Consider the following 20,424-nt stretch of genomic DNA (forward strand, 5'->3'; position numbering starts at 1 on the left):
GCAAAGAGAAATGTTTAATTTAATATAGTTTTGTTTTTATTAGAAACAATCAACATTCACTTTGTGCTGTGAAAACTGTACATAACAGGAGGTAACATATAACAAAGTGACAGGTAATACAAATGGTCTTCAGACAAGTAACTCGAGGTATGGGCTGAGGGTCGGCTGGTAACATACTGAGTTACTGACTAAAACACCAGACGGAGACATGAGGTCTGTGTCATCCTGTAGCACACTTTCAGTTCATTCATTCATTCAGATGGTGTTATTGAAGTACAGTTATCTACCGTCACAAAGGCTCCGTACAAGGAGTCGAATGCAGACAAATCTCTAGTGAATAAATTCTTTGAATTACTAATACAGATTTGTTATACAATATTCTCATAAAGCATCTATATGAGGAAGATGGTACAAAAGTTTGAAACGTTGGTAAGAAAAACTGCTAATATCGTAATAATATCGGTCTTGCTTGAGCATCAAGCACCCATCATATTGCACTTATCATACTGATGGCTAAAACACAAATGTGTTGAAGTCGAGAGGACCTGCTGCTGTGGAAGTTGCAGCAGAAGTCTCAGTCCAGAGTCCTGCAAGGCTGAGAAACAAAGGGGCGATGTTCAAATCAGACCCAAAATCCTCAAGTATCACATGGAAGAGCCTGCATCTTGTGCCACTTAAAGAGAGGCCTCACAATTGAGCCAGCGTATCCCAGAGTGCACTGCTCTTCCTGTGTAAGAGTCTGTGTTCATCCTGGTGCTGGTGTTTTTGGTAACGAAGCAAAAGCAAAACCAGGACATTCAGGTCAGTCGCAGAACCATCACCACAGTAGTTTATCCCAATGCAGTCCATATGGGCCCACAACTCATCACACAGGTCTTATCCAAACTTAGAAAAATAATTTTAATTTGTGGTGGACAGCAGGGGTTGAAAGCAAAGATTACACAACATGTAATCGGAATATACTACTTTAACACTGACAATAATCATTGCAATAATAGGGGTTTGGCAATACAGTCTCTTTCAGAGTCTCTGTTCAGACCAGTCCAAGTGAAAATTGGAACAAAAACTAAACGTGTGCGCCCTTCCCAAATGCAGTCGGCTCCAAGTTGATGAAATTAGTTCCTTTTGCTCTCTTGCCTTGTAGTATAATGGAAGGTAACTCTGAGGCTGAGAGATAAAAGCAGCCATTGTTTGTGTGGTGGTCACCTCCCTCAAGAAGTAGGAAGGACACACCACCACTTTGATATTGTTTTTTTTTCCAAAGCTGAGTTGAAGGAAAAAAGAAGCACAGCTATGTCGACCACATCTTCTGACCACGATAGGTTCAGGGAAACTCCGGGTGAAGAGTGAAATGGTGCCACAGCCCAGTCCTGGTCAATGGACACCACTCATCTCCGCACTTTCGACAGCGCTCTGATAGGAGATGCTTCAAGTCCTCAACAGTGAAGCTACATTTAACGTCCTTGGACAAATACCTTTCCAGCAGCCCTTTCTCTATTCTTAACCCCTTTTCTGCTCAGGTCGAGGGGTTTGAAGACATAGATGCTGGGACCTACTTTTTCTTTCCACCCTTTGGGTTCCTTTAGCTAGGGTCCCAAAATGGTAAAAGGTAGTCGAGGTGACACGAGGAAGCTTTCAATCTGCCTCTGTTGATCCCCTCAGACTTCCGTTTGCAGGTCAATAATGTCTTGTCCCACCATAGGGATAGTGGTGCTGGTTTTCTCCCATTCGACCGAGTGCAGCTCTAGGGGCGAGGCCGCAAGAGGCTCCATGTCTTTCCGGACCCAGGCGGGGGGCGACTGGGGGATACCACGGACTCCTTCCCATGGCCTCTCCATTGAAGCTTGCTGTTTATCCTAAAGAGAGACAGCAAAAAAAACCTTGAGTATTTCTGGTGTTTCTCATCAAAGCTAGTCTAGGTTTTTTAATCAAATATGAAATGGGGTTCATTATATCAGCGGTGGCCGTGTGATCATGAAAGTCATTTTAGAAAATTGTTCTAGCTTGAGGCATTTTGTGTTATCTGTATATTATACAGTTCTGAAAATAATGGACCATTTTATTGTACAATTAGTACTCTCTTTGGTCATTTTTGTATTGTAATGTTGTAAATGTGTTTGATGTCACAACATAAAGTGTATTTTTTGCTATTATCTATTATGTGCATTAACTACATACTTCATCCATGGATTTCAATTTCTTATTTATAGGACACATTTTGAAGACAAGTTTCACATTTTTTTTCAAATGGTATTTTCTATGGAAATCTTCCATTACTCTGAAACCCATGGATAGATCATTTGTTTGTAGAAATACATTCAATGGGCCATTCAAATAAGCAAAGTGGTCAGTTTAAAATGTTGCACCGACTAAAAAACGGAATTAATTTTAAGCCTTATGTAAACGGCATTGAATTTAAGTTGTCTTTAATTTCTTTCCATTGCATGCCCATAAACAATATATTCTTATATAAAAGTGAGGTTGTAATATAACACTCACGCTGTGGTTGGTTTTATCACTTCCTCCAGAAGAGACACTCCATCTCACAGACTGTAAGAAGGAAGAAAATACACAGCCTTATTCATATGACCTCCATGTACTCACAACCACACAGTACTATACATCATGGTTGGTTACAGGCCATTTTAATCCATTAAGTCCATCTCACTCTAGATTTGCCTTTTGTATGCTTTTGTTTCTGTAGTAGCTTTATGAATAAGTCCATCTCACTCTAGATTTGCCTCTTGTATGCTTTTGTTTCAGTTGTAGCTTTATGAATAATGGACAATGGATGATAACCTTGGACATTATTGGATATTTACCTTGCTATCTGAAGCTGGCGACTCTCTGTCTTTCTCGGCGTGATGTAGCTTCCTGTTGAGGTCCTGAAACATGTTCTGATGGCGCTTCTTGGTGTGCATTATTTTCTGCAAAAAAACAGTTGCAGAACATTAGACAAAGGCCATATATTGGAGTGTTGAGAGTGAATTGTTGAATTGATATTTACCTCGAAATCCAACTCAGCATAACGGGATTTCTGCCTCTGCAATGCATAAAGAAAGCACACTGCGTTTAGGTTTAATTTCGTAAAAAATACCAACAAACGTTATTATTTCAATAGGCTGAAATGATAGCTACCTCCAGAGAGCTCATTGACAGCGTCGAGATGGTCTCACTCTTGGACATCATCGAGTTCATGGATTCAAAAGTGTTCTCCAGGCTGCTGTGGGTGATGTGCGATTCGCTGGACATGTTATGGATGTTCTGAATGGGAGAGTCCCGTTCCGAATAGGACATGCTGACTTGGTCCGGGGGGATGCCCTGAATCCCAAAAGCGGTTTGTGGCTCAGCGAAAGGCCCACCGAGATGCATGAGTCTAGCTTGAGGCATCTGCTCTACGGCGATGTTGTACTTGCTTGGATCATCTTTTGCTTTGCGGAGAGTCGACGTTGTATTGGGCATGAGGATGTACCCGCTTCCGTCGGACATGCTCCCCTCGGCTTGGACCCGAGCTAAATCGGCGTCGAGTTGTTGGAAAAGCTCGCCTTCGCAGACATAGACAGGTTTCCCGCATGTCGGGTCAACGCCTCCAGCTACGAGACCCTTGTCCCGTTTGAGAGTCAAGGTGTGGCTGGAGTATTCTGGGACGGCCTGCATGTGGCTCTTGCTTGGTTTGGAGGGCAGGGTGTGGAAGTTTGAGCCCATCGGGAGGGGCAGCTGGGGAGGACACATCTTCTCCTCGGTCGAGCTCTTCATGCCTTTAAAGTCACAAAGGAGATGCCATTTAGATTTGACAAAGCCATTCAACTTCTCAACTGTGACTCTATGTTAATGCAAATGGAAAAATGGTTAAGGACAAATGAGAGAGTGGTCTTACCTTGTCTGCTTGAATCGCCATCCTTTTCATTGTCGGACTGCTGATAAAAGGATGAAAAATATCTTTGATTAGCCCAAGTGTATCGTATGCATGTATAAATTTAAGAGGTAAAAAATGCAAAAAGCACTCAAGACATTAAAAAGGCAAAAAGCCAAGAAATTTACCATATGCTGCGAGTGGCTGTTGTGATGGGAGCTGCCAGAGTCTCCGTTGCCATCGTCCTTGCGGTCGACTACTCTGCACTTTACAGCCTCTTGGACCTAATAGACAGTGGAGATGGCTTTTTAATCACAGGCCTTGTAACCCCCATAAAAGGAGTAGCAAAAACAAACTCTCCCGTCTCATTTCCCGGCTAATCTATCTTATTGCTTACCTCGCGGCGGAGAATGCAGTGCACCATGACAATGATAAAGCCCTCCAGGGAGTCGAAAACGGCAAATAAGATCTGGAACAGGGCGGAGCGGCGGTCGGTGATTGCTAGAACTGCAGACATCCAAGTAAGGGCCAGAAGGGGCAGAACCACACAAGAGCTCCAAAGAGATGCTCTGTAAAAAAGAAAGAAAAAAACATACAGAATGATTAACTACTTTCATTTCAACTGATACGACTATGTGATAATCAAAATGCATGATCAATAAACCAGTAATAATTGTGATAAGAGTTTCGAGCTGATCAATAGGACCTACCCTGCTCTCTCCTTCAGCTTAACGTCGGTGATGCCGTCCTTGGACACCAGCTTGTTGAAGACCAGAATACCAATGACCATATTCACCTGTGTGCAAGAACAAGCAATACGGATTAGGTAACTCGTAATGCATTTATAAGCCGCAGAGAAATGAATTCCGCAACGCTTTAGGCTTTCTACGTACCAGGACGACAGCAGCGGCGGGGCCAACGAAGGAGTAGAGGAGTCCACCTTCAAGAGATAGCCAGCAACTGGAAGAAAAATAAAGATATGATGAGTTTAAGCCAAAAAGGAAAGGTGTTATTATAATACATTGAAAAATAATGACGAATTGAAAACTTACTAGTTGACAGTGCCATATCCCTTTGCCTTTGTGAAGCCAACAGACACAGCCACAACCAAGGCAGGCAGTCCTAAAAGATGAAGAAGAAAAAAAAAAGTGCCAAATTTGTTAGTTTGACAAGAACAGCAAGACATTGGTGAGATATTTCAAACAGAAAAGGAAAAGTGAATATAAAAAAGAAAGCAATAGGGAAGCGTCTTACCCCAGCCAAGGCACAAGAAGCGCTTGCGAATAATACGGTTGCGCAGACGACCAGTGACAGCCATGTACGACTGCCAAGCTTCCGTCAGCACCCAGCAGAAAGACGAGAGGAAGAAGAAATGGAGCAAGGCAGCGACCAGAGTGCACACCACCTGCACGGGAGGAAAGGAGATATAGAAAAAGATAAGTGTTAAGTGGCAAAGTTTACGAGAGGGAGAAATAACTCTAGAGCTCTCGGGAATAGGATGCGTTACCTTGTTGCGAGCCTGAGTTTGTCCGACAAGAATCAGGGCGTTTGAGCAGATGATGGAGATGCAGAAGTTGATGAGGATAACGGATCTCTCAGAGCGAATATACCTGGTGAAAAGAAATTGGTGGAATGTAAATAAATGGTTGGGAAAAACAGCTTGTGGCGAAGGTTTAGAGTTGTACTTACTTCCACACGGATACGTAGATGATGATGAGAAGCAGCAGAGTGAGCGAAGAGACCCCGCAGCCAACAATGAGCGTCACGGAGGGAAGCAGTGACTTGTCCATGATCTGCACAGAAAAGACAACAGAAAAAAAGCCCGTTAGAGCTGAGTTTTACAGACATAGACGCGTTCAAATCATCGCGCACGCCTCTAGGCATGCACACACGCACGTATCTCCACACTAGCAGACAGTTAGCCCCCTTTTGGCCACCGTTTGAATGGCACAATCAGGCCACCGACGGGGCAAGGTTACCCCAAGGTGAACACGTCAAAAAAAGATGGAAAGGCAAACTAAACATATTACTAGGGTCACTGCGCTTGTCCACCGGAGCTTTTGAGTCAGCAAATGAGGCGTAGTAGAAGAGGAAATCTAGTCGTAAACATCCATCTCTCATAAGCAGCGAGAGTGCGGTATGGAGGGAGCGGGGATGGGTGGTCATTTCATTCCCCAAGGTGCTGCCGTGTGATGTTAGATTGACCTATACGCCAGGCTTCCAATCACTGTCACATCTTGAGCTAGCGTTTCCCCGTAGCGTTCAGGTGCTTGGCTCAAATGGGTCTTAAGGGCTGCGCAATAAAGCAAAGAAATTACGATGTTGTGTAATGATTAGCTGGGGTGGTTTATGGTGCGTGTAAATTAATAATGTTGCATGTTTGAATGATGACTTCAAGAGGAATTTGTATTGGAGTTAAATTGCCTTGTTTCTAACAGCTTTATGATGAATTATATATGCAAGCACGGCCAATTTATTGCAACATTCGTACTTATTCTGGGCATTTTGTTCATGGCTAATATTGAGTGATTATGTTAAGTCATGGATTGGGCTTCACTCATTGCACATGTTCGTTAATGTGTTGCCGAATGTGATATTTTCGTACAACTCACAGCAGGAACAGATGGACAATTATCACCTACCTATGGATTTATCTACCACCACCTGCCTTCATGATTTTAAACAGTAGCTTTGCACCTTTCTTTTGCATGACCATCCGATCCAAAAGAAATTCCAGTGCACTTAAACTAGCTATGTGAGTCTAATGTGTAATTTTCATCTTCTAGAGTAATGGGGGCTATAAGATTCAAATGTAATCCAACACCTTTGATTAAGACTGTCATCGCAGTGCATTGCTATGCGCTGAAATAAGCTCAGACAAATGGTGTGATTATGTTTAAAATGGGAGATTTTAAAGGGGAAAAGGGAGAAGAAGGTGCGAAAATGTTTTCAGCTGTAATAAATCTGGAGGTTTCAAATTATCACTGTAAGAGGGAAAAGAATAGACACACGCCTTGGCCTTGGCTTGATTTATGAAGACCATAAATTGCATTGCAACCGCATGAGAGTCATTTCACCTAATGCGTTCACCGTTGTTGATAATGTCTAAGAATTTTAATACTGTGTGGTTTATTACGGATTCCTCAAAATGAGTTCCACACGGGATTTTCTGATATGATAGCACAGCTGGTATAGGAAAGCCCATGGCAGCCGAAGCCTAATTTAGTGTGGCAAATTGGTTGGAAAGGAGAAAAGATATCTCTCTCTTGGTTTTATCGCACATGCTCCCAAAGCAGATGGCGAAAGAGACCGCAAGATGTCTCCTCGCTTCTGACTTTAACCAAAAAAACTCCAGAGAATACACAATGTTCCCTTTCACTCCATATCTGGGTTGATCATGATGTACCGTTGGGGACTTTGAGCGGGGACTAGACAGCCAGTTTGTGACCCAAATATACGGAGTCAGTCTTCTGCCAGCCTGATGTCCTTGACCTCAAATCTGTTATTTTTAAATCGAAAATCAGGCTAAGCTGCTGGACTGGAGTGAAAAGAAGTTAGCTGTGATCATTTTTTCACAGCCTAACCCAAATGTGAGTGAGACTAATTGGCGGTCAAGGGCATCTGCTGCACTGACAAGCGGGTTAGTTCCCCGTGGGCCCCTGAAATCGCTATGAATCAAAGCTCATAAACGCTTTCTATGACGTCTAACACAGGCAGATATATTGTATGCCGGATGCCTGCGTCAAAAGGAGTGGAAGAAATAGACGGGGGTAAACCATCAGAGCATGACCAGACAATTGACTTCTATTGGTCTATCTCCAGACTGAGCGAACATGAAGGAGATAGGATATAGGATGTAGGAGAGAGGAGACGAAGAGGAGGAGGAGGGGGAGCATGGCTGATCTAATAGAGAATTCAAACTGATATTGGCATACACAGGCGGCATGATGTGCGCAGATGTTTTTTGTACTATTGGAGCGTGCGTTGAATAGGAAAAAGGACAGTGCCAGGAATAATTGCTATGTAAATAAGATTATACGCCCCTGCAGTGGATAGATAACTGCATTTGGTTGATAATAAACATCTGTTGATTATAAAGCAAGGAAATTGCAAAAAACAGGCGCAGTTTTCTCTCATAATCTGGGCTGTTTGGACACAGATACGCAGCCTATGGTCCAGATATACAGCCCCTGTTTGTTGCCTGTGAGCATCTCACCTATCAAAGAGGCACAGGCCGAGCTCGCGCTGCAGAAGCCGTTACCAAAGCCGTTACCAAGGCAACAGGAGAGAGCCAGCAGCATCTTATCAAGAGAAGCAGTCTACAGGGGGATATTACATTGTCTTGTCCGCAATGCATAAAAAAAAGGCTTTGAATGTAAATTATTTGCCGCAATACCACTTGTATAAAAGGCGTGCGTAGTGGTGAATGCGTAATTTGGATAAACATGAGCAATTGTTAGTTTTCAGTCGTGCAATTAACGTTCAAACAATGAAAATATATTCACGTGCTTGCTATTGAATGTCTATTGTGTTATGGGCTGGCTTTGAAAGATCGTTATTCGTATTGAATTTGTAATAATTGCTTGTAGACACATTAATAATCGATACATGAGTGACACCTGCACAAGACAAAGGAATAGGAGAAAAAAACAACAGTAGCGCCGTGTATCCACTGCATTCACACTCAACGCACGGTGCAACACACACACACACACACACGCACGCACACGCACGCATACACACACACACGACAGACTCAAGTCATATCATAATGTACGTGGGCAGAAAGCATGACAAAAAAAGAGGGATCTTACCGAATCTAAGTTGACGCGCGCTAAAATGGCGAAGGTGGAGAGGCTGTCACACACGCATTTGGTTCTGAATGCATCGACTGGCACCGCTCTGCAGCTCCGAGCAGACCAAGACCCGAGCAGAGAGGAACTGCACAGGGGAAGGAGAGAGGGGGAGAGGAAGAGGGAGAGGAGAGGCAGGGAGACAGACAGCAGCGGTTTAGAGCGGGGATAGATAAGCGAGAGCGTGTTCACATCTCACACAGCGCTCTAGTGTGAACGGCTCTATTGATTTCCTTTCATTTTAGTGATGAAAAAACATGGCTTGACAAGACGGTCACTTGTTTGCCCCTTTAGCTGCTCACATAACACTGCATCACCTTCACGAGTTTAAATTAAAGTAAATGGATTTATTGATCGCTTGACATATATGTGTTACTGTCAGCGGTTATTTGAGTGTTTTCCATTCTTACATCCAATAATCAATTATCAAAAGCCTATTACGAGCACTAGACATGAAATCATTCGGAGCATAAGTCCAGAATAACACAGTCGTAATGGGGCAATGTGTTCCATCTTGTAAAACTGATTAAGATGAACAAAAAATGCCTACAATGTCTCGGACACTGATCACTTTTGACATTATGAAACAACACAAGAGACTCACGAATGATGATAATTATCGACTTTAGAGTGTGATTGAAACAGGAAAATTGCCAATGCAAACAGCAGTGACAGCAGATGTCCAAGTGCCAAAGAGCAATATGGATAAAATAAGTATAAGTAACTATTATGAAGATGGTCAAAATTTCATTGTCATCGGTCAATTACTGTTATTTACTCGCTCCTTACAACCATATGCCAGTAGATTTGTCATCTTTATGTCATTATCCAACTTGATTAGTACAAGTTAATTTGCTGATTTTGTCCTAATCAACTTTGTTTTGGAAAATTGAGAGATTATATTCTACCCAAATGATCTCCATTGCTTCATGGTGGTCAATACCCGGTCATTAATCTAATTTGCTCCACCAAAATGATCTAATTTTCCTCCTTCTGAAAGAGTTAATTGTGTTTAGTCATTACTCTTCCCATTGAATTTCAGATTTGCTTTTGTTTGTGGTGAAATAAAAGCTGGTTGTTATCTCTTCGTAGCAATTTTAACCACTTTTATTTCTGTTCCTACAGATCTGAATGCAAATGTTCGTCAACTCATGGCCTTTTGATCTAATTGTTTTCATATATTCACTAGTAAAATCTCCTTTATCTTATTATTAATCCAATCTCTGTGGCATTAAGTACACAATCAAGCTGTCTTGCTCGTAATGTGATCTGTGAGATGTTATTCAACCTTGTTTTGAAGAATATTAACGTTGTCACATTTTAAATCTATATGTCACGTCTAAAATGCGCTGGACAGTTGATTGAGGCTTCTGGGTCAATGCGCCGTGGCATTTCTGTGTCTTGGTTGACAGAGACGAGTGGCATGTTGCAAAATGGTGAAGTGGTGAATAAACGGGCTACTTATGAGCACATATTTGGAGATGAATGAAGACCTCAACAACATTAACGCAAGAAAAAGGGCTGCACAATAAATGTATTTTAGATTTACTTCAGGATCACAAAGCTTAATATCTGGCCATTAGATTTGTTGATTTTGCTTTAGATAGTTGACACTTCTGGTTAAATTTAACTGATCTTTCTCGATTAAAAGTATTCGACCAATTGATATGACTATGATATGAGGCTGGATATTGTGCAGGCCTTTAAAAAATTGAGGGGTAGCAATTAAACAACACTTACGTCTCGCTCTCGTCCCAGGACAGGCAAGTCTCATTCATGGTGTCCTATAGAAAAAAGCAAGAGAGCAGAAGGTTTAGAGGGGAAATGTGTAGGTTGGGACATTCTGAACTCATGTCTGTCCACATGCTCAAGACGCTTTGCACCTCACTCCCCCTTAACGCATGCTAAAAATGATTATGCAAAGAGCTAATTAATGCTGTCTGGTTTGCAGTGTGATCTTAGCAGTTTTTTTTCTTCTTCAAGTCAATGTTAAATGTCAAAGAAATGTCAAGCTGGCTCGGGCGGTGCAGAGTAAACAAGAAGAGGAAGGAGAGGGCTTTTTTCAAATTTGGATATTCATATTTAAAAGGGTGAATTATGATTGATTTTTACTGCGACAAGTTGGCCACTGTCCAGGGTGTACCCCGCCTAAGGCCCGAAGTCACTGGGATAGGCTCCAGTCACCCGCGACCCCGAAAGGGAACAAGCGGTAGAAAATGGATGGATGGATGGATGATTGATTTTTACACTTACATTGTGGAGATGAGGGAACTCGATCTCAACAGGAGATGAGAGCAGATTTGGAGTAGGGCTGACGATAACTGTCACAATTTTAGAGTTAAACAAGCTGGTGTTGCTGCAAGAAAAAGAGAGAAATTATACTGTTAGTACCGTTAGTGCAAGGACTAGTAAACAGATATGCTCATGGATTTGTTGCATAGATGCGGTATTTGCTGGTGTCAAGCAAAAGGTGAGATAAGTATGTCTCAAGTCCGCCATCTGGTGTTGAAAGGAAGGAATAGCAGCTTGGTGAAAAAATGTAATTACCTTTGAGAAGACAGGATCGATGCAAGGTTTTTGTAGAGGACGATGCCAGTCACAAACGCATCACTGCCATCTAGGGGGGAAAAATGACATTAGATTCTTACAGTCTTTTAAAACGTGTGTGCTCGTTATATTATGTATCTAATCTGCATTTCTCTTACCGGCTTGCTCCAGGGACAATGCATCGCGGTTAACTGTAATTTTCTCCTCAGAGTTCCTGACCCAGTCCAACATGCCTCTCCATCCTTTGACTGGGAAAGTGAAGTTGGAGTTTGTGCTCGTGGGGCGCTTGTGGATGCTCAGCACTGCAAAATGTACACAAAAACCAATCATGAATACTTGAAGGAACTGCGGGAGGTCGAGTGAGCAAGTGGTCTTTTTGACACTTTTTCAGAAACATTTTGCCACATGCGTCATTCGAGCGGCCAGAATAGTTTTTTCCCCCTGGCAAATGAGTGAGAACAGCACCACTCGTGAGTCAGCGTGTCAAAAGTACAGTTTCTACAGTATGTGACAGCTTGATAAGTTTGTGCAAAGGGCATGTGCCGTGCCAAACACACTACAACCAGCTGCCCATCATTTGGCGCAGGGCTGAGGGAACTTGTCCTGTCAGAGCCGTATAACTGATGGACTATGCGCCGCTCGTAAGGACGCGCGTTCGCAGGTAAAATTGAGATTGATGCACCCCTTTCGCCTGCGTGAGGGCGTGAGGGAGTGGGGGGAGCAGCTGGAGGACTCACCTAAATTTTCAGTGACTTCGTAAATGTCCTGGAAGCCGCTCATTTGCACACCAATCATGTTCACAAAGTCTTCGACCATGCGGAGGAACTCTTTGATGCTTGCACCCATCTGTATAACAAATAACACACAGAATAGATCAATATCCTATCATTTCGACAAGTGCGTTGGCTGGGTTGTTATTATTACAGTCAGGTCAACATTCATTGCACCAAGCTGTGAAAAGGAAGAGAAAAAAAATACTGGCTTGGTAGAATAGAAAACTACTTTTGCTGCTGCTATGCAACTGCACAACTTCCTTAAGGCCATACATGGACAGGCTGATTCATGCTGCCTTTTTCTTTTTTTCTGTTTTGTTCCTCTCACTCGAGCGCAGAGAAAGGGAGGGCCGCCTTGCTTGCGTGTTCTCTGACGCAAAGCTGCAGCGATGTGGGCGCAGAGGTGTGTGCTTGGACGCCATGCGCTGTCTGCGGACCCTTTCTCTAGTGCCACTAACATGTAGGATAGACTCACAGATTGCAGAGTGGGTGTTCACGTTGTGCCTGACTCACTCCATGTGTCACCTTGAAGTGCTTTTCTCCTTTGTTGCAATAGACGTAGTTCCACTGCTTTCCAATTACACGTGGACGTGGGTTTACTCTGCCTCTATTGACGTGTCCTTTAGTTTGATTTGTACTGAGCCAAGAGATGTTGAAATAAAAAAAAAGCTGTTTTAAAACGGAAATGCCCATCCAAGGTAAATGTGCAACAAGTGGTGTCTAGTGTATTCAGTGTGCCTAAATACTAGCATTCCCTTCTCTTTAGTTGCTAGTTTTGTTTGTAATTTAAGTTGGGTGACAATTTTGCTTGCAAGAGAAATTGATCTTACTAAAAAATAAATCTCAAGCATACTTTCTATAGATAATCATTTCAAAAGTGAACTCTGAGTGACAAATCTTCTTCCAAAAGTTTCCAATCTTTCACATGCTTTGCACCTTTCACGCTCCCATCACAAGTACAGCATATCTGTACCCTTCCTTTCCACTCACACAGACACTCTCTTATCACGTACCAGTTGTGACTCTTCCCATTTGTCACGGTGTTCCTCCTTCAGTAAGTTGCTGATGGTTTGGACAAAGTTCTGCAGATCATTAAAAACATAGTGTAAGTAAACAGGACAAGCCATTTTTTGTTGTAGTTCACAATTTTAAGCTCTATGTACCTCTACGTCAGCATTGCTCAGCCTCAAACGGGTAGCTTTGTACACTTCGGTGGTGTTTTTAAGGACTTCCATAACAGTCAACAGGTCCCCGCTGTACTTGGCACCTTCATCTGAGGAAAATCTGAGGCGTGAAATCACCTCAGCTATTCCATCTACACTCTGGCCCATCTGCGCTTTGGCATTATAGTCCCTGGACTGTAACAAGAAAATTGGAAGGTTAATTTAGGTATCATGACAAAAAATTACACAAAATACTTAGCAATTGTTCAAGTTTTGCGGCTTACCAGGGTCTGAATGTTCTCATAGTTCTGGGAAACGCACTTGATGTGAGTTGGGTTCTCCCAGAATGCCAGACCTATGGCATCCAGGGTGCAGCGGCGCAGAATGAGACCTGAAAAACAACAAAACATGCATAATGAGCTACAATCGACCACTTTACAAGTCAAATTTGGAGGTTGTTTTGCGTGTATTTACCAGAGGCATCGGAGGGGCAAGGAATAGCAGCCATGTCGCCAACAGGGGTCTTCTTCCACACAATATTGCCTGTGTTTTGCTCAGGGCAGATCTCATGGGGCTCTGCAACATCATAAACACACACATTAGTACATGAACGGCATAGTCTATTGAGATGTTGTGTTTTGTAAGATTAGGATTGACACTTACCAGGGCATCTCTTCTCATTGCACCTCTTCTGTTCCCTGTTGTCTCCATTGCAAGGTTCTCCATCAAAGAAAGGACCCTCACAAACTCTCTGTCTTTGCTGAACACCTCCACCGCAAGTCTTACTGCAGCTTCCCCAGGTGGTCCATGCATGCCAGCGTCCATCAACTAAAATGGCATACAATATATTAACTTAAACACCTTTCTTTACAGTTAGAATATGTATTGATGTGATATTTGTATGGTATTTTTACCAGGGCATTCTTTGAGGAAGCAGTTGTCAGTTTCTTTCCAGCTGCCGTGGCACTCGGAGCCCCCATAGGACGGCCCGTTGCACTCTCGTGTCCTCTGTCTGGTTCCATTTGAGCAAGTGGCAGAGCAGGTACTCCAGGCAGCCCAGTCGTTCCAGTGTCCGTCCACTAGAGGAAGCCAAAGCAACGCGAAAATGAGTTAGGGACGAGACATAGCCACAGGATGCTGATGTGATGAATACTTAGGATGTTTGTTTGTTTTTTCTTTGGAATCTTAACTGTGCATTTTGTCAAGATTTACATATGAAAGTGGTCGATTTTGTTATCAAATTGCCTCTTCGGAATCAATTCTAATTGTAGCAAAGGATGAAAGAAGGTAAGTTTAAATTTAAAACCGTCAAATAATATATTTTACAAGTGGAGGAATGTAACTGTGAAATTCGATTGATATTTGAACATTCCTTTTCTCACCGGTGTAGGAGGCAAATAACAGATCATGTGGAATGACCATGAGTCACCAGCTAGGATGACAAAGCCACTGACTAACGCTCTTTATTCTCTGGGTGAGTCAGAGTCAATTCTATACTTTCTATCGCTCTTCACTATTGTGTCGCTGAACTAGATCATAATTACGGCTCAACACTTCCGGCGCAATATAATTACACAGTTGGCCCTTTTATACATATTAATTAAACTTTTAAGTACCTGGGCACACAGCGATGTTACAGAATTTGGTCTGTCTGGTTGGGCCCCTGCATGGCTCTCCTCCGTTTTCGGGCTGTTTGCACTTGCGCATGCGGTCACGGTATCCACGGCCGCAGGTGGAGGAACACAGGCTCCAAGGGGCCCATTCATCCCAAGCGCCATTCACTAGAAAAAGAAGGGAAAGTGCAGTTCAGAAAGTGTCCACTAGACAGAGTAGTGGCTATATGTAGTATTCTTCAGACTTTCCTGTGCACAAGTGATTTCATTTTTAACTTTTGAGCACAACTAAGAGGTATGCTCCCATTTGTGTACCTTTGGCATATCATTTTGATTAAACTGGTCATTGTTTTGTCTTGTGAGCTCACCGGGGCAGACAGCAGAGTTGTTGCATGGGCGGGTCTCTTTCAGGGGTCCAACACACTGAGTAGAGAAAGCGGAAGTGGCACAAACACGACTGCGACTCTGCCAGCCCTCTCCACACGTCTGCGAGCACAAACTCCAGGGAGACCAGGCATCAGCTTGATAATCTATTGACATTAAAAAGAAACAATTAGCATGTTAAAACTTAAAAGTGCAATGAGTGGTAAAAGTTTGCGCTGCTGATTTTGATGTCTTTACCTATTGGGTTTGCAACAAGTCCCTGGTTGGAAACACTCGATCCAACGATAGCCCTCAATCCTGAGCTTTTGCTGCGCTCTTCGCCTGGAGAGGAAACATTAAAAAATGACAGGATTATTGTCATGAACCTGAGTTGGAGTGCTTTGAAATGAGGCTAAATGACTCTTGCACGTACCAATGCAGGCCTGGGGGTTGCATGTGCGCCCCTCCTCAACGGTCCCCTCACACGCGGCCTCGTTGGGTTGGCAAGAACGGCTACGCGCCTGCACTCCACCTCCACACTCCTGGCTGCACACGGACCAGCGTCCCCAAGTGGCCCAACCTTCTGCAAGACAGAATAGAAGAAATCTTATAAGTCAGACAAGTCAATTTCTAAAAGTCAATGCACAGAAAAGGACTGCTGGGAATTGACATCGACACGTATAGATTGTGATGTACTTTCAAGCACTTTGCTGCTTTGACCGCGTTGCAAAGGGTGACAGGTGCGTTTCCATGGCTACCTCAAGCACCGGGCTTCGATTTCCATTGCCAGCTGACTGTGGGGTCTTTGTGCTCTTTAGCTGACACACACACATGCTCTGTCTGTCTGTCTCGCTCCCTTTAAAACGTGCAAGCAGACGCCCTTTGCTCTGCACAGACCAGACAAAATGGATGCCTGGCAAATGAGAGTGTACCGCCGAGCAGCTTTACCACTTAAGCCTCAAGGTGCACTGCTAGATTTCCTTAACACCTTAAATTTACGTTTTATTAGTTTGTGTGAACAGCTTGCACAACCTCCCTGCTTGGGTTTTAGGCTTTGTTGTGTGCATGGATCCTTGGCCTCAGAACCCCCCAAGACAGATAACAAATGCAAGGATGAATGAAGTTTGTTTTTAGCTAAACAAGACAACCCTTTCCACATGCCTAGTCTAGCAGTTTGTCATTTAAAAGTTACATAACTAGTTCCAAGTTACTTACTGATAATCTCAGCATCACGCCCGTTGTCTTTGGGAGCAGTAAGGCACTTCTCAACCAGGACTCCTCCTCTGTAGCAGCTTCCAGGCTTCCTCTTGGGGGTCTCCCAGCATTGGCAGGGGGTGTTCATGATGCCACAGGGGTAGTCATGGGTGCTGCTGTTAAGACACTTCTCCAGCCACTGGCACAACATTTGGCACGCGGGCATGCTTGGGTTCCTCTTCCCAACCACCAGGAATTCGGCTTTGAACTCACTGACATCTTCCACGACTTCCAGGGCATTGGTCGGTGCCACTTTGCGCATTTGGAGGAACTGCTTGCTGGCTTCAAGGTAGGTGACAGTTGTTGAAGCGTCGCACAGCCTGACAACCTCATTGAAGCTCTCCATACCCAGGTAGGTGCGGGAGGTCTCAATGAAGGAGTCGAACTGGAAGGTGCGAATCTGTCGTGGGACACAGGTGACGGTTGGTTTGGTGATCTTCATGTAGACATTGTAGCGGCGAGGGTCTGGGTTCTGCAGGGTCCAGGAGCACGGAGCAGAGGGGAATGTCGTGGTGGAGGAGAAAACGCCGAAAAACCTGCTCTGTTCCAGTGTGGCACAGGTGGGAGATGCGGGTCCGGAGGGAGTGCAAGAGGTCGAACCAAAGAGAACCAGGACAAGGGCCAGAGACAGGCCGAAGACAGCTGACCGCTCCATTGGGCCGGCTTTGATAGATGTTTTAAAACAGTTGTGAAACAGGTTTAACTTCTTTGTTGCAAGTCACTGCACTCCTTTCAGATCTTTTGACTCTTTTCAAGCTCTCTCTTCAGATGCCAAGTATTCAAATCAGATACACTGTCATCTTTGAGCTGCAGAGAAATGGGAACAAACAGAAGAGAAGATGATTCATGTGTAACAAATGTTCAGTGACACAGAGCTCCAAACATTCTGTTATTCATCTGGTGCATTTTAATTATCTCTATTGTGTAAAGATTTTGTGCATAAGAGATTTGCATGTGATTAGTATCACAGCGTTCGGGCGGACTCACTGATCTGAAATGCCCAGTCTTAGGGACATAATTGCACTCACTGTGCAATTACAGTCCTTCACAGCGGGCTGGTATCTCAGCGCTCTGCTCTTTTCTCCCACACACTGCGCTGAAACACGTTCATGTGCGTCAATCTGACGTCCGCGGCACCATCGCCACTAGCAACCACAGACGCTGGTTATTTTTCATTCACAAGCAAACTGTGTAAGTGTGATTGCATATCCTGTTGTCTTTAAGTGCTATGTTAAACTTCTGCAATGCATTCCACACCGTTTAGGAGGGAATTTTTGCAGATATTTGCAGGTTTTGCAGACATTTGCAGTCTGCATAACCTGCATGCATACGTAAGGCTGTACCATTTGCACATGGTTAGATTTATGCATTCTTTATTTGCTGCATGACAAGCTCCTCGGTGCATATGTGCACAAGTCAAAAGCAACACATGTTTTTTGTTATTTGGTGTAGTCCTTAGAGCAGAGCATGCAGTGTTGCTCAGCAATAACTTTCACTTATGTTCAAGGTTTTGTCAGATTTGCTTCATCCGCCTCAGACAAACCAAAGACCCCGAAGTACTGTGTACCTGAAGGAGCTTGAGGGTTTGTCACAAAGACATGGGCAGTGCGGCTCATTGCCTATAGAGAATCACAGTTTGTGAAGCACCTGCACTTTTCAGCAGAGAATTCATAATCACCACATCTCTTTCACATGCCCCCTCCCTGTCCTGCTTTCTGTGTCTCTGCCCCTCCCGTCCTGAGAGCCATTACTCAGGCGCTTCCTCCCCCCCCCCCCCCCCCCCCCCCCGCCCCGCTCCGACCGGAAACTCCATGAATGGGCATTTGATGAGGCACACAGGGAACTGAGTCCAGCTGTTGTTAAGTCTACTTTCCTTCACTCTTCCCTCTCACTCTGTGACCTTCACCTCTTCTTTCTCTTTCTAATTTGTTAACACTATCACTAACAGAATTTGTACTCATCTCCAAATACAAGCCAGTTCGTTGTTATGGAGACAGGCTTATTTTTTGCATGCCTGTGTGAAAAACAGTTTGTGTCGGGAAAATAACTACAGGCGTCATGCTTATGCTGGTGTAATCAAGCCCAGTGTGCTGTGGTACAAATATAAAACACTGACAATCTAGTCTATTCTAATTAATGAAAGGTAATATCATTGGTCATGAAATAGGAGATCCACTGCAGTTGTTGGTTGAAGTGCATGCCCAGAGAAAATAGACCTGTGACTACTCTGTCCTCTTTTGCATCTGTCTTTCTTTTGCACACTTAAGTACATTTTTGCTGCTCATTTGTCATCCTCCAATTGCTGACAGTCTGTGCCCAAAGCCTGACAAATGCACAAATCTTTTGTGTAGCAAAAAACAGACTACATTGTTTGCAGGTTTGTTGCTCATAAATGCATGCTACAGCATAAAACAGCACATAAGTGGACACAGCAAATGTTGAAATATGCTGAAGATTGCATGCAGGTGTTAGACTTAGACAAATAGAATCTAGAAAGCAAACACTTAGGTTAGTACGGTAAGTATTGTCTGGACTATTGTTAATTGAAACTCAATAATGTAGTGAACTTAGTTTATAACTGACATGGCATTTGTTGTAATATGTGAAAGAGTATATGGCTTTGTGTATATATTATACAAATAATACAGTATAATATAAAATTCATTGGTTTGAATAACTTGTAAGATATATTATTTGGTCAGGTTGTGTATGGGTATATTTTGTCTGCAAATAATATGATATTGTCTGAGGTCGTATAACTCCATACCCTGACCAGTGCACACGGAGCAATGCCGGTCCACTCTGAGCTGTTGCGTTGTTGTAAGTTTGTTTCATTCAAACTCTTTAGCTGAAGCAGTAGTTCACACCCGGGATTTAAACAGCAACGATGATACACAACAATAAAGGAACCGGGAAGGAAACTGCACGCAGACAAGTTGAACACTGTTCCAAAAAGTTTCAGCACCACGGACAGCGACAAGTCAGACCGCATCAAACATCACGCAAGACGAACAACGATGCACAAACGAAGCAGCAGTTCATAGAATTACATTTAAAGTTGTACTCATAACTTGTTCTTACCTTGCTTAGTATTTCTGAAGTCTCGTCGTCAGTTGCTCTCTATCCCGCTTTTGGGAAGCAGCGACTGAGAAAACTCAAAAAACTCTTGACTCGAAGTCTTCAGATCTTTCTTCAGCGGGCAGCGGAGACAGTCTGGCCAAAAAGAAGAACTTTTCGCGGTAGAAAAGTCTTGCTCTGCACCAGACAGGTCCAAGCCCGAGCGACCCAAAACTAAACGTTTTCAGGGTCGATTTCCCAAGTTTCAGTGCAGTCCACTCTCACAAGCAAAGAAATTAATGTGACTCTTACCAAACTCCAAAGAGTTTACTACCAACAGAGTTTAGATGCTATATCCAGAAGAATATAGCGTAGCGTTGCGAATTGGTTTGTTTCGGAGCTCCAAACTAGCAGACAGTCCGTGAAAACGAGTAAAAATCAGTGATAACGCCTGTCTTTCTAAGCTTCAAGGTAAAAATTGTTGGTACTTCTACTCCCGGCTTCGGAGTCTTCTTGCTTGTGGTCTTTGCACTGCAAGTGGGTCCAGTCTGAGTGAAGCTCGTGGCCTGCTCCTGGAGGTATATATCCCACCCCGCCCCTCCCAAGCCAGAGTCGGTGCGTGGATGGCGTACCGAGTGAATGAGACAGCAAGAGCGGCTCAGGGCGGGAGGGGCGCCGGGAGAGTGTGTGCGCTGTGGAGGAGGAACGTGTGAGATTCGGTTGTGTCAGAGAAAAAAGCAGGGAGGAGAGAGGCAGTCGAGGCGGGTTGGGCTGTGCGCAGGGAGGGACCACTGAGGCTGGAGCATTGTGAGCAGCAAACTACGCACATGTCAACGCCAGAGCTAAAGGCACCGGAAAGAGGACGAGAGGCATCACTGTGTGTGCGCTGCACCGGCGGCTGGACGCGGTGAAGAGCTCCATTGTCCCCAGTGTGCTGGAGAAACGTAA

General features: G+C 43.8%; 1 protein-coding gene across 2 annotated transcripts; it reads right to left on the bottom strand.

Moving 5' to 3' along the window:
* Window positions 1-13: 13 nt before the first annotated feature.
* On the bottom strand, window positions 14-20,037 carry LOC140362039 (adhesion G protein-coupled receptor B1-like). Of its 2 annotated transcripts, XM_072448046.1 has the most exons (32): window positions 19,501-20,037; window positions 16,381-17,226; window positions 15,599-15,748; window positions 15,424-15,507; window positions 15,171-15,332; window positions 14,806-14,970; window positions 14,104-14,268; window positions 13,853-14,017; window positions 13,664-13,765; window positions 13,474-13,580; window positions 13,190-13,384; window positions 13,040-13,108; window positions 11,991-12,099; window positions 11,412-11,555; window positions 11,254-11,323; window positions 10,960-11,062; window positions 10,447-10,490; window positions 8,668-8,794; window positions 5,543-5,646; window positions 5,361-5,463; window positions 5,108-5,258; window positions 4,906-4,975; window positions 4,747-4,813; window positions 4,564-4,649; window positions 4,251-4,422; window positions 4,042-4,137; window positions 3,878-3,917; window positions 3,139-3,758; window positions 3,008-3,043; window positions 2,823-2,927; window positions 2,500-2,550; window positions 14-1,856 (listed from the first exon to the last, which is right to left on the bottom strand). In XM_072448046.1, exons 2-32 carry the CDS (start codon window positions 17,072-17,074, stop codon window positions 1,659-1,661), a joined length of 4,554 nt encoding a protein of 1,517 aa, XP_072304147.1. In that variant the 5' UTR covers window positions 17,075-17,226; window positions 19,501-20,037; the 3' UTR covers window positions 14-1,658. The 2 variants fall into 2 exon arrangements, with proteins under 2 accessions (XP_072304147.1, XP_072304148.1); XM_072448047.1 differs by lacking the exon at window positions 2,500-2,550.
* Window positions 20,038-20,424: the final 387 nt, after the last annotated feature.

This window comes from Eucyclogobius newberryi, unplaced genomic scaffold (assembly GCF_026437365.1).
Source record: "Eucyclogobius newberryi isolate DKJ021-1_F unplaced genomic scaffold, fEucNew1.0.hap1 SCAF_16, whole genome shotgun sequence".
NCBI lineage: Eukaryota > Metazoa > Chordata > Actinopteri > Gobiiformes > Gobiidae > Eucyclogobius > Eucyclogobius newberryi.

Coding starts and splice junctions, on each gene's coding strand:
- LOC140362039 (XM_072448046.1), bottom strand. CDS start 17,074: ATGGAGCGGTCAGCTGTCTTCGGCCTGTCTCTGGCCCTTGTCCTGGTT. Junction 14,971..15,170: donor CAACTCTGCTGTCTGCCCCG/GTGAGCTCACAA, acceptor TTCTTTTTCTAG/TGAATGGCGCTTGGGATGAA. Junction 11,324..11,411: donor ATTGTCCCTGGAGCAAGCCG/GTAAGAGAAATG, acceptor TTTCCCCCCTAG/ATGGCAGTGATGCGTTTGTG.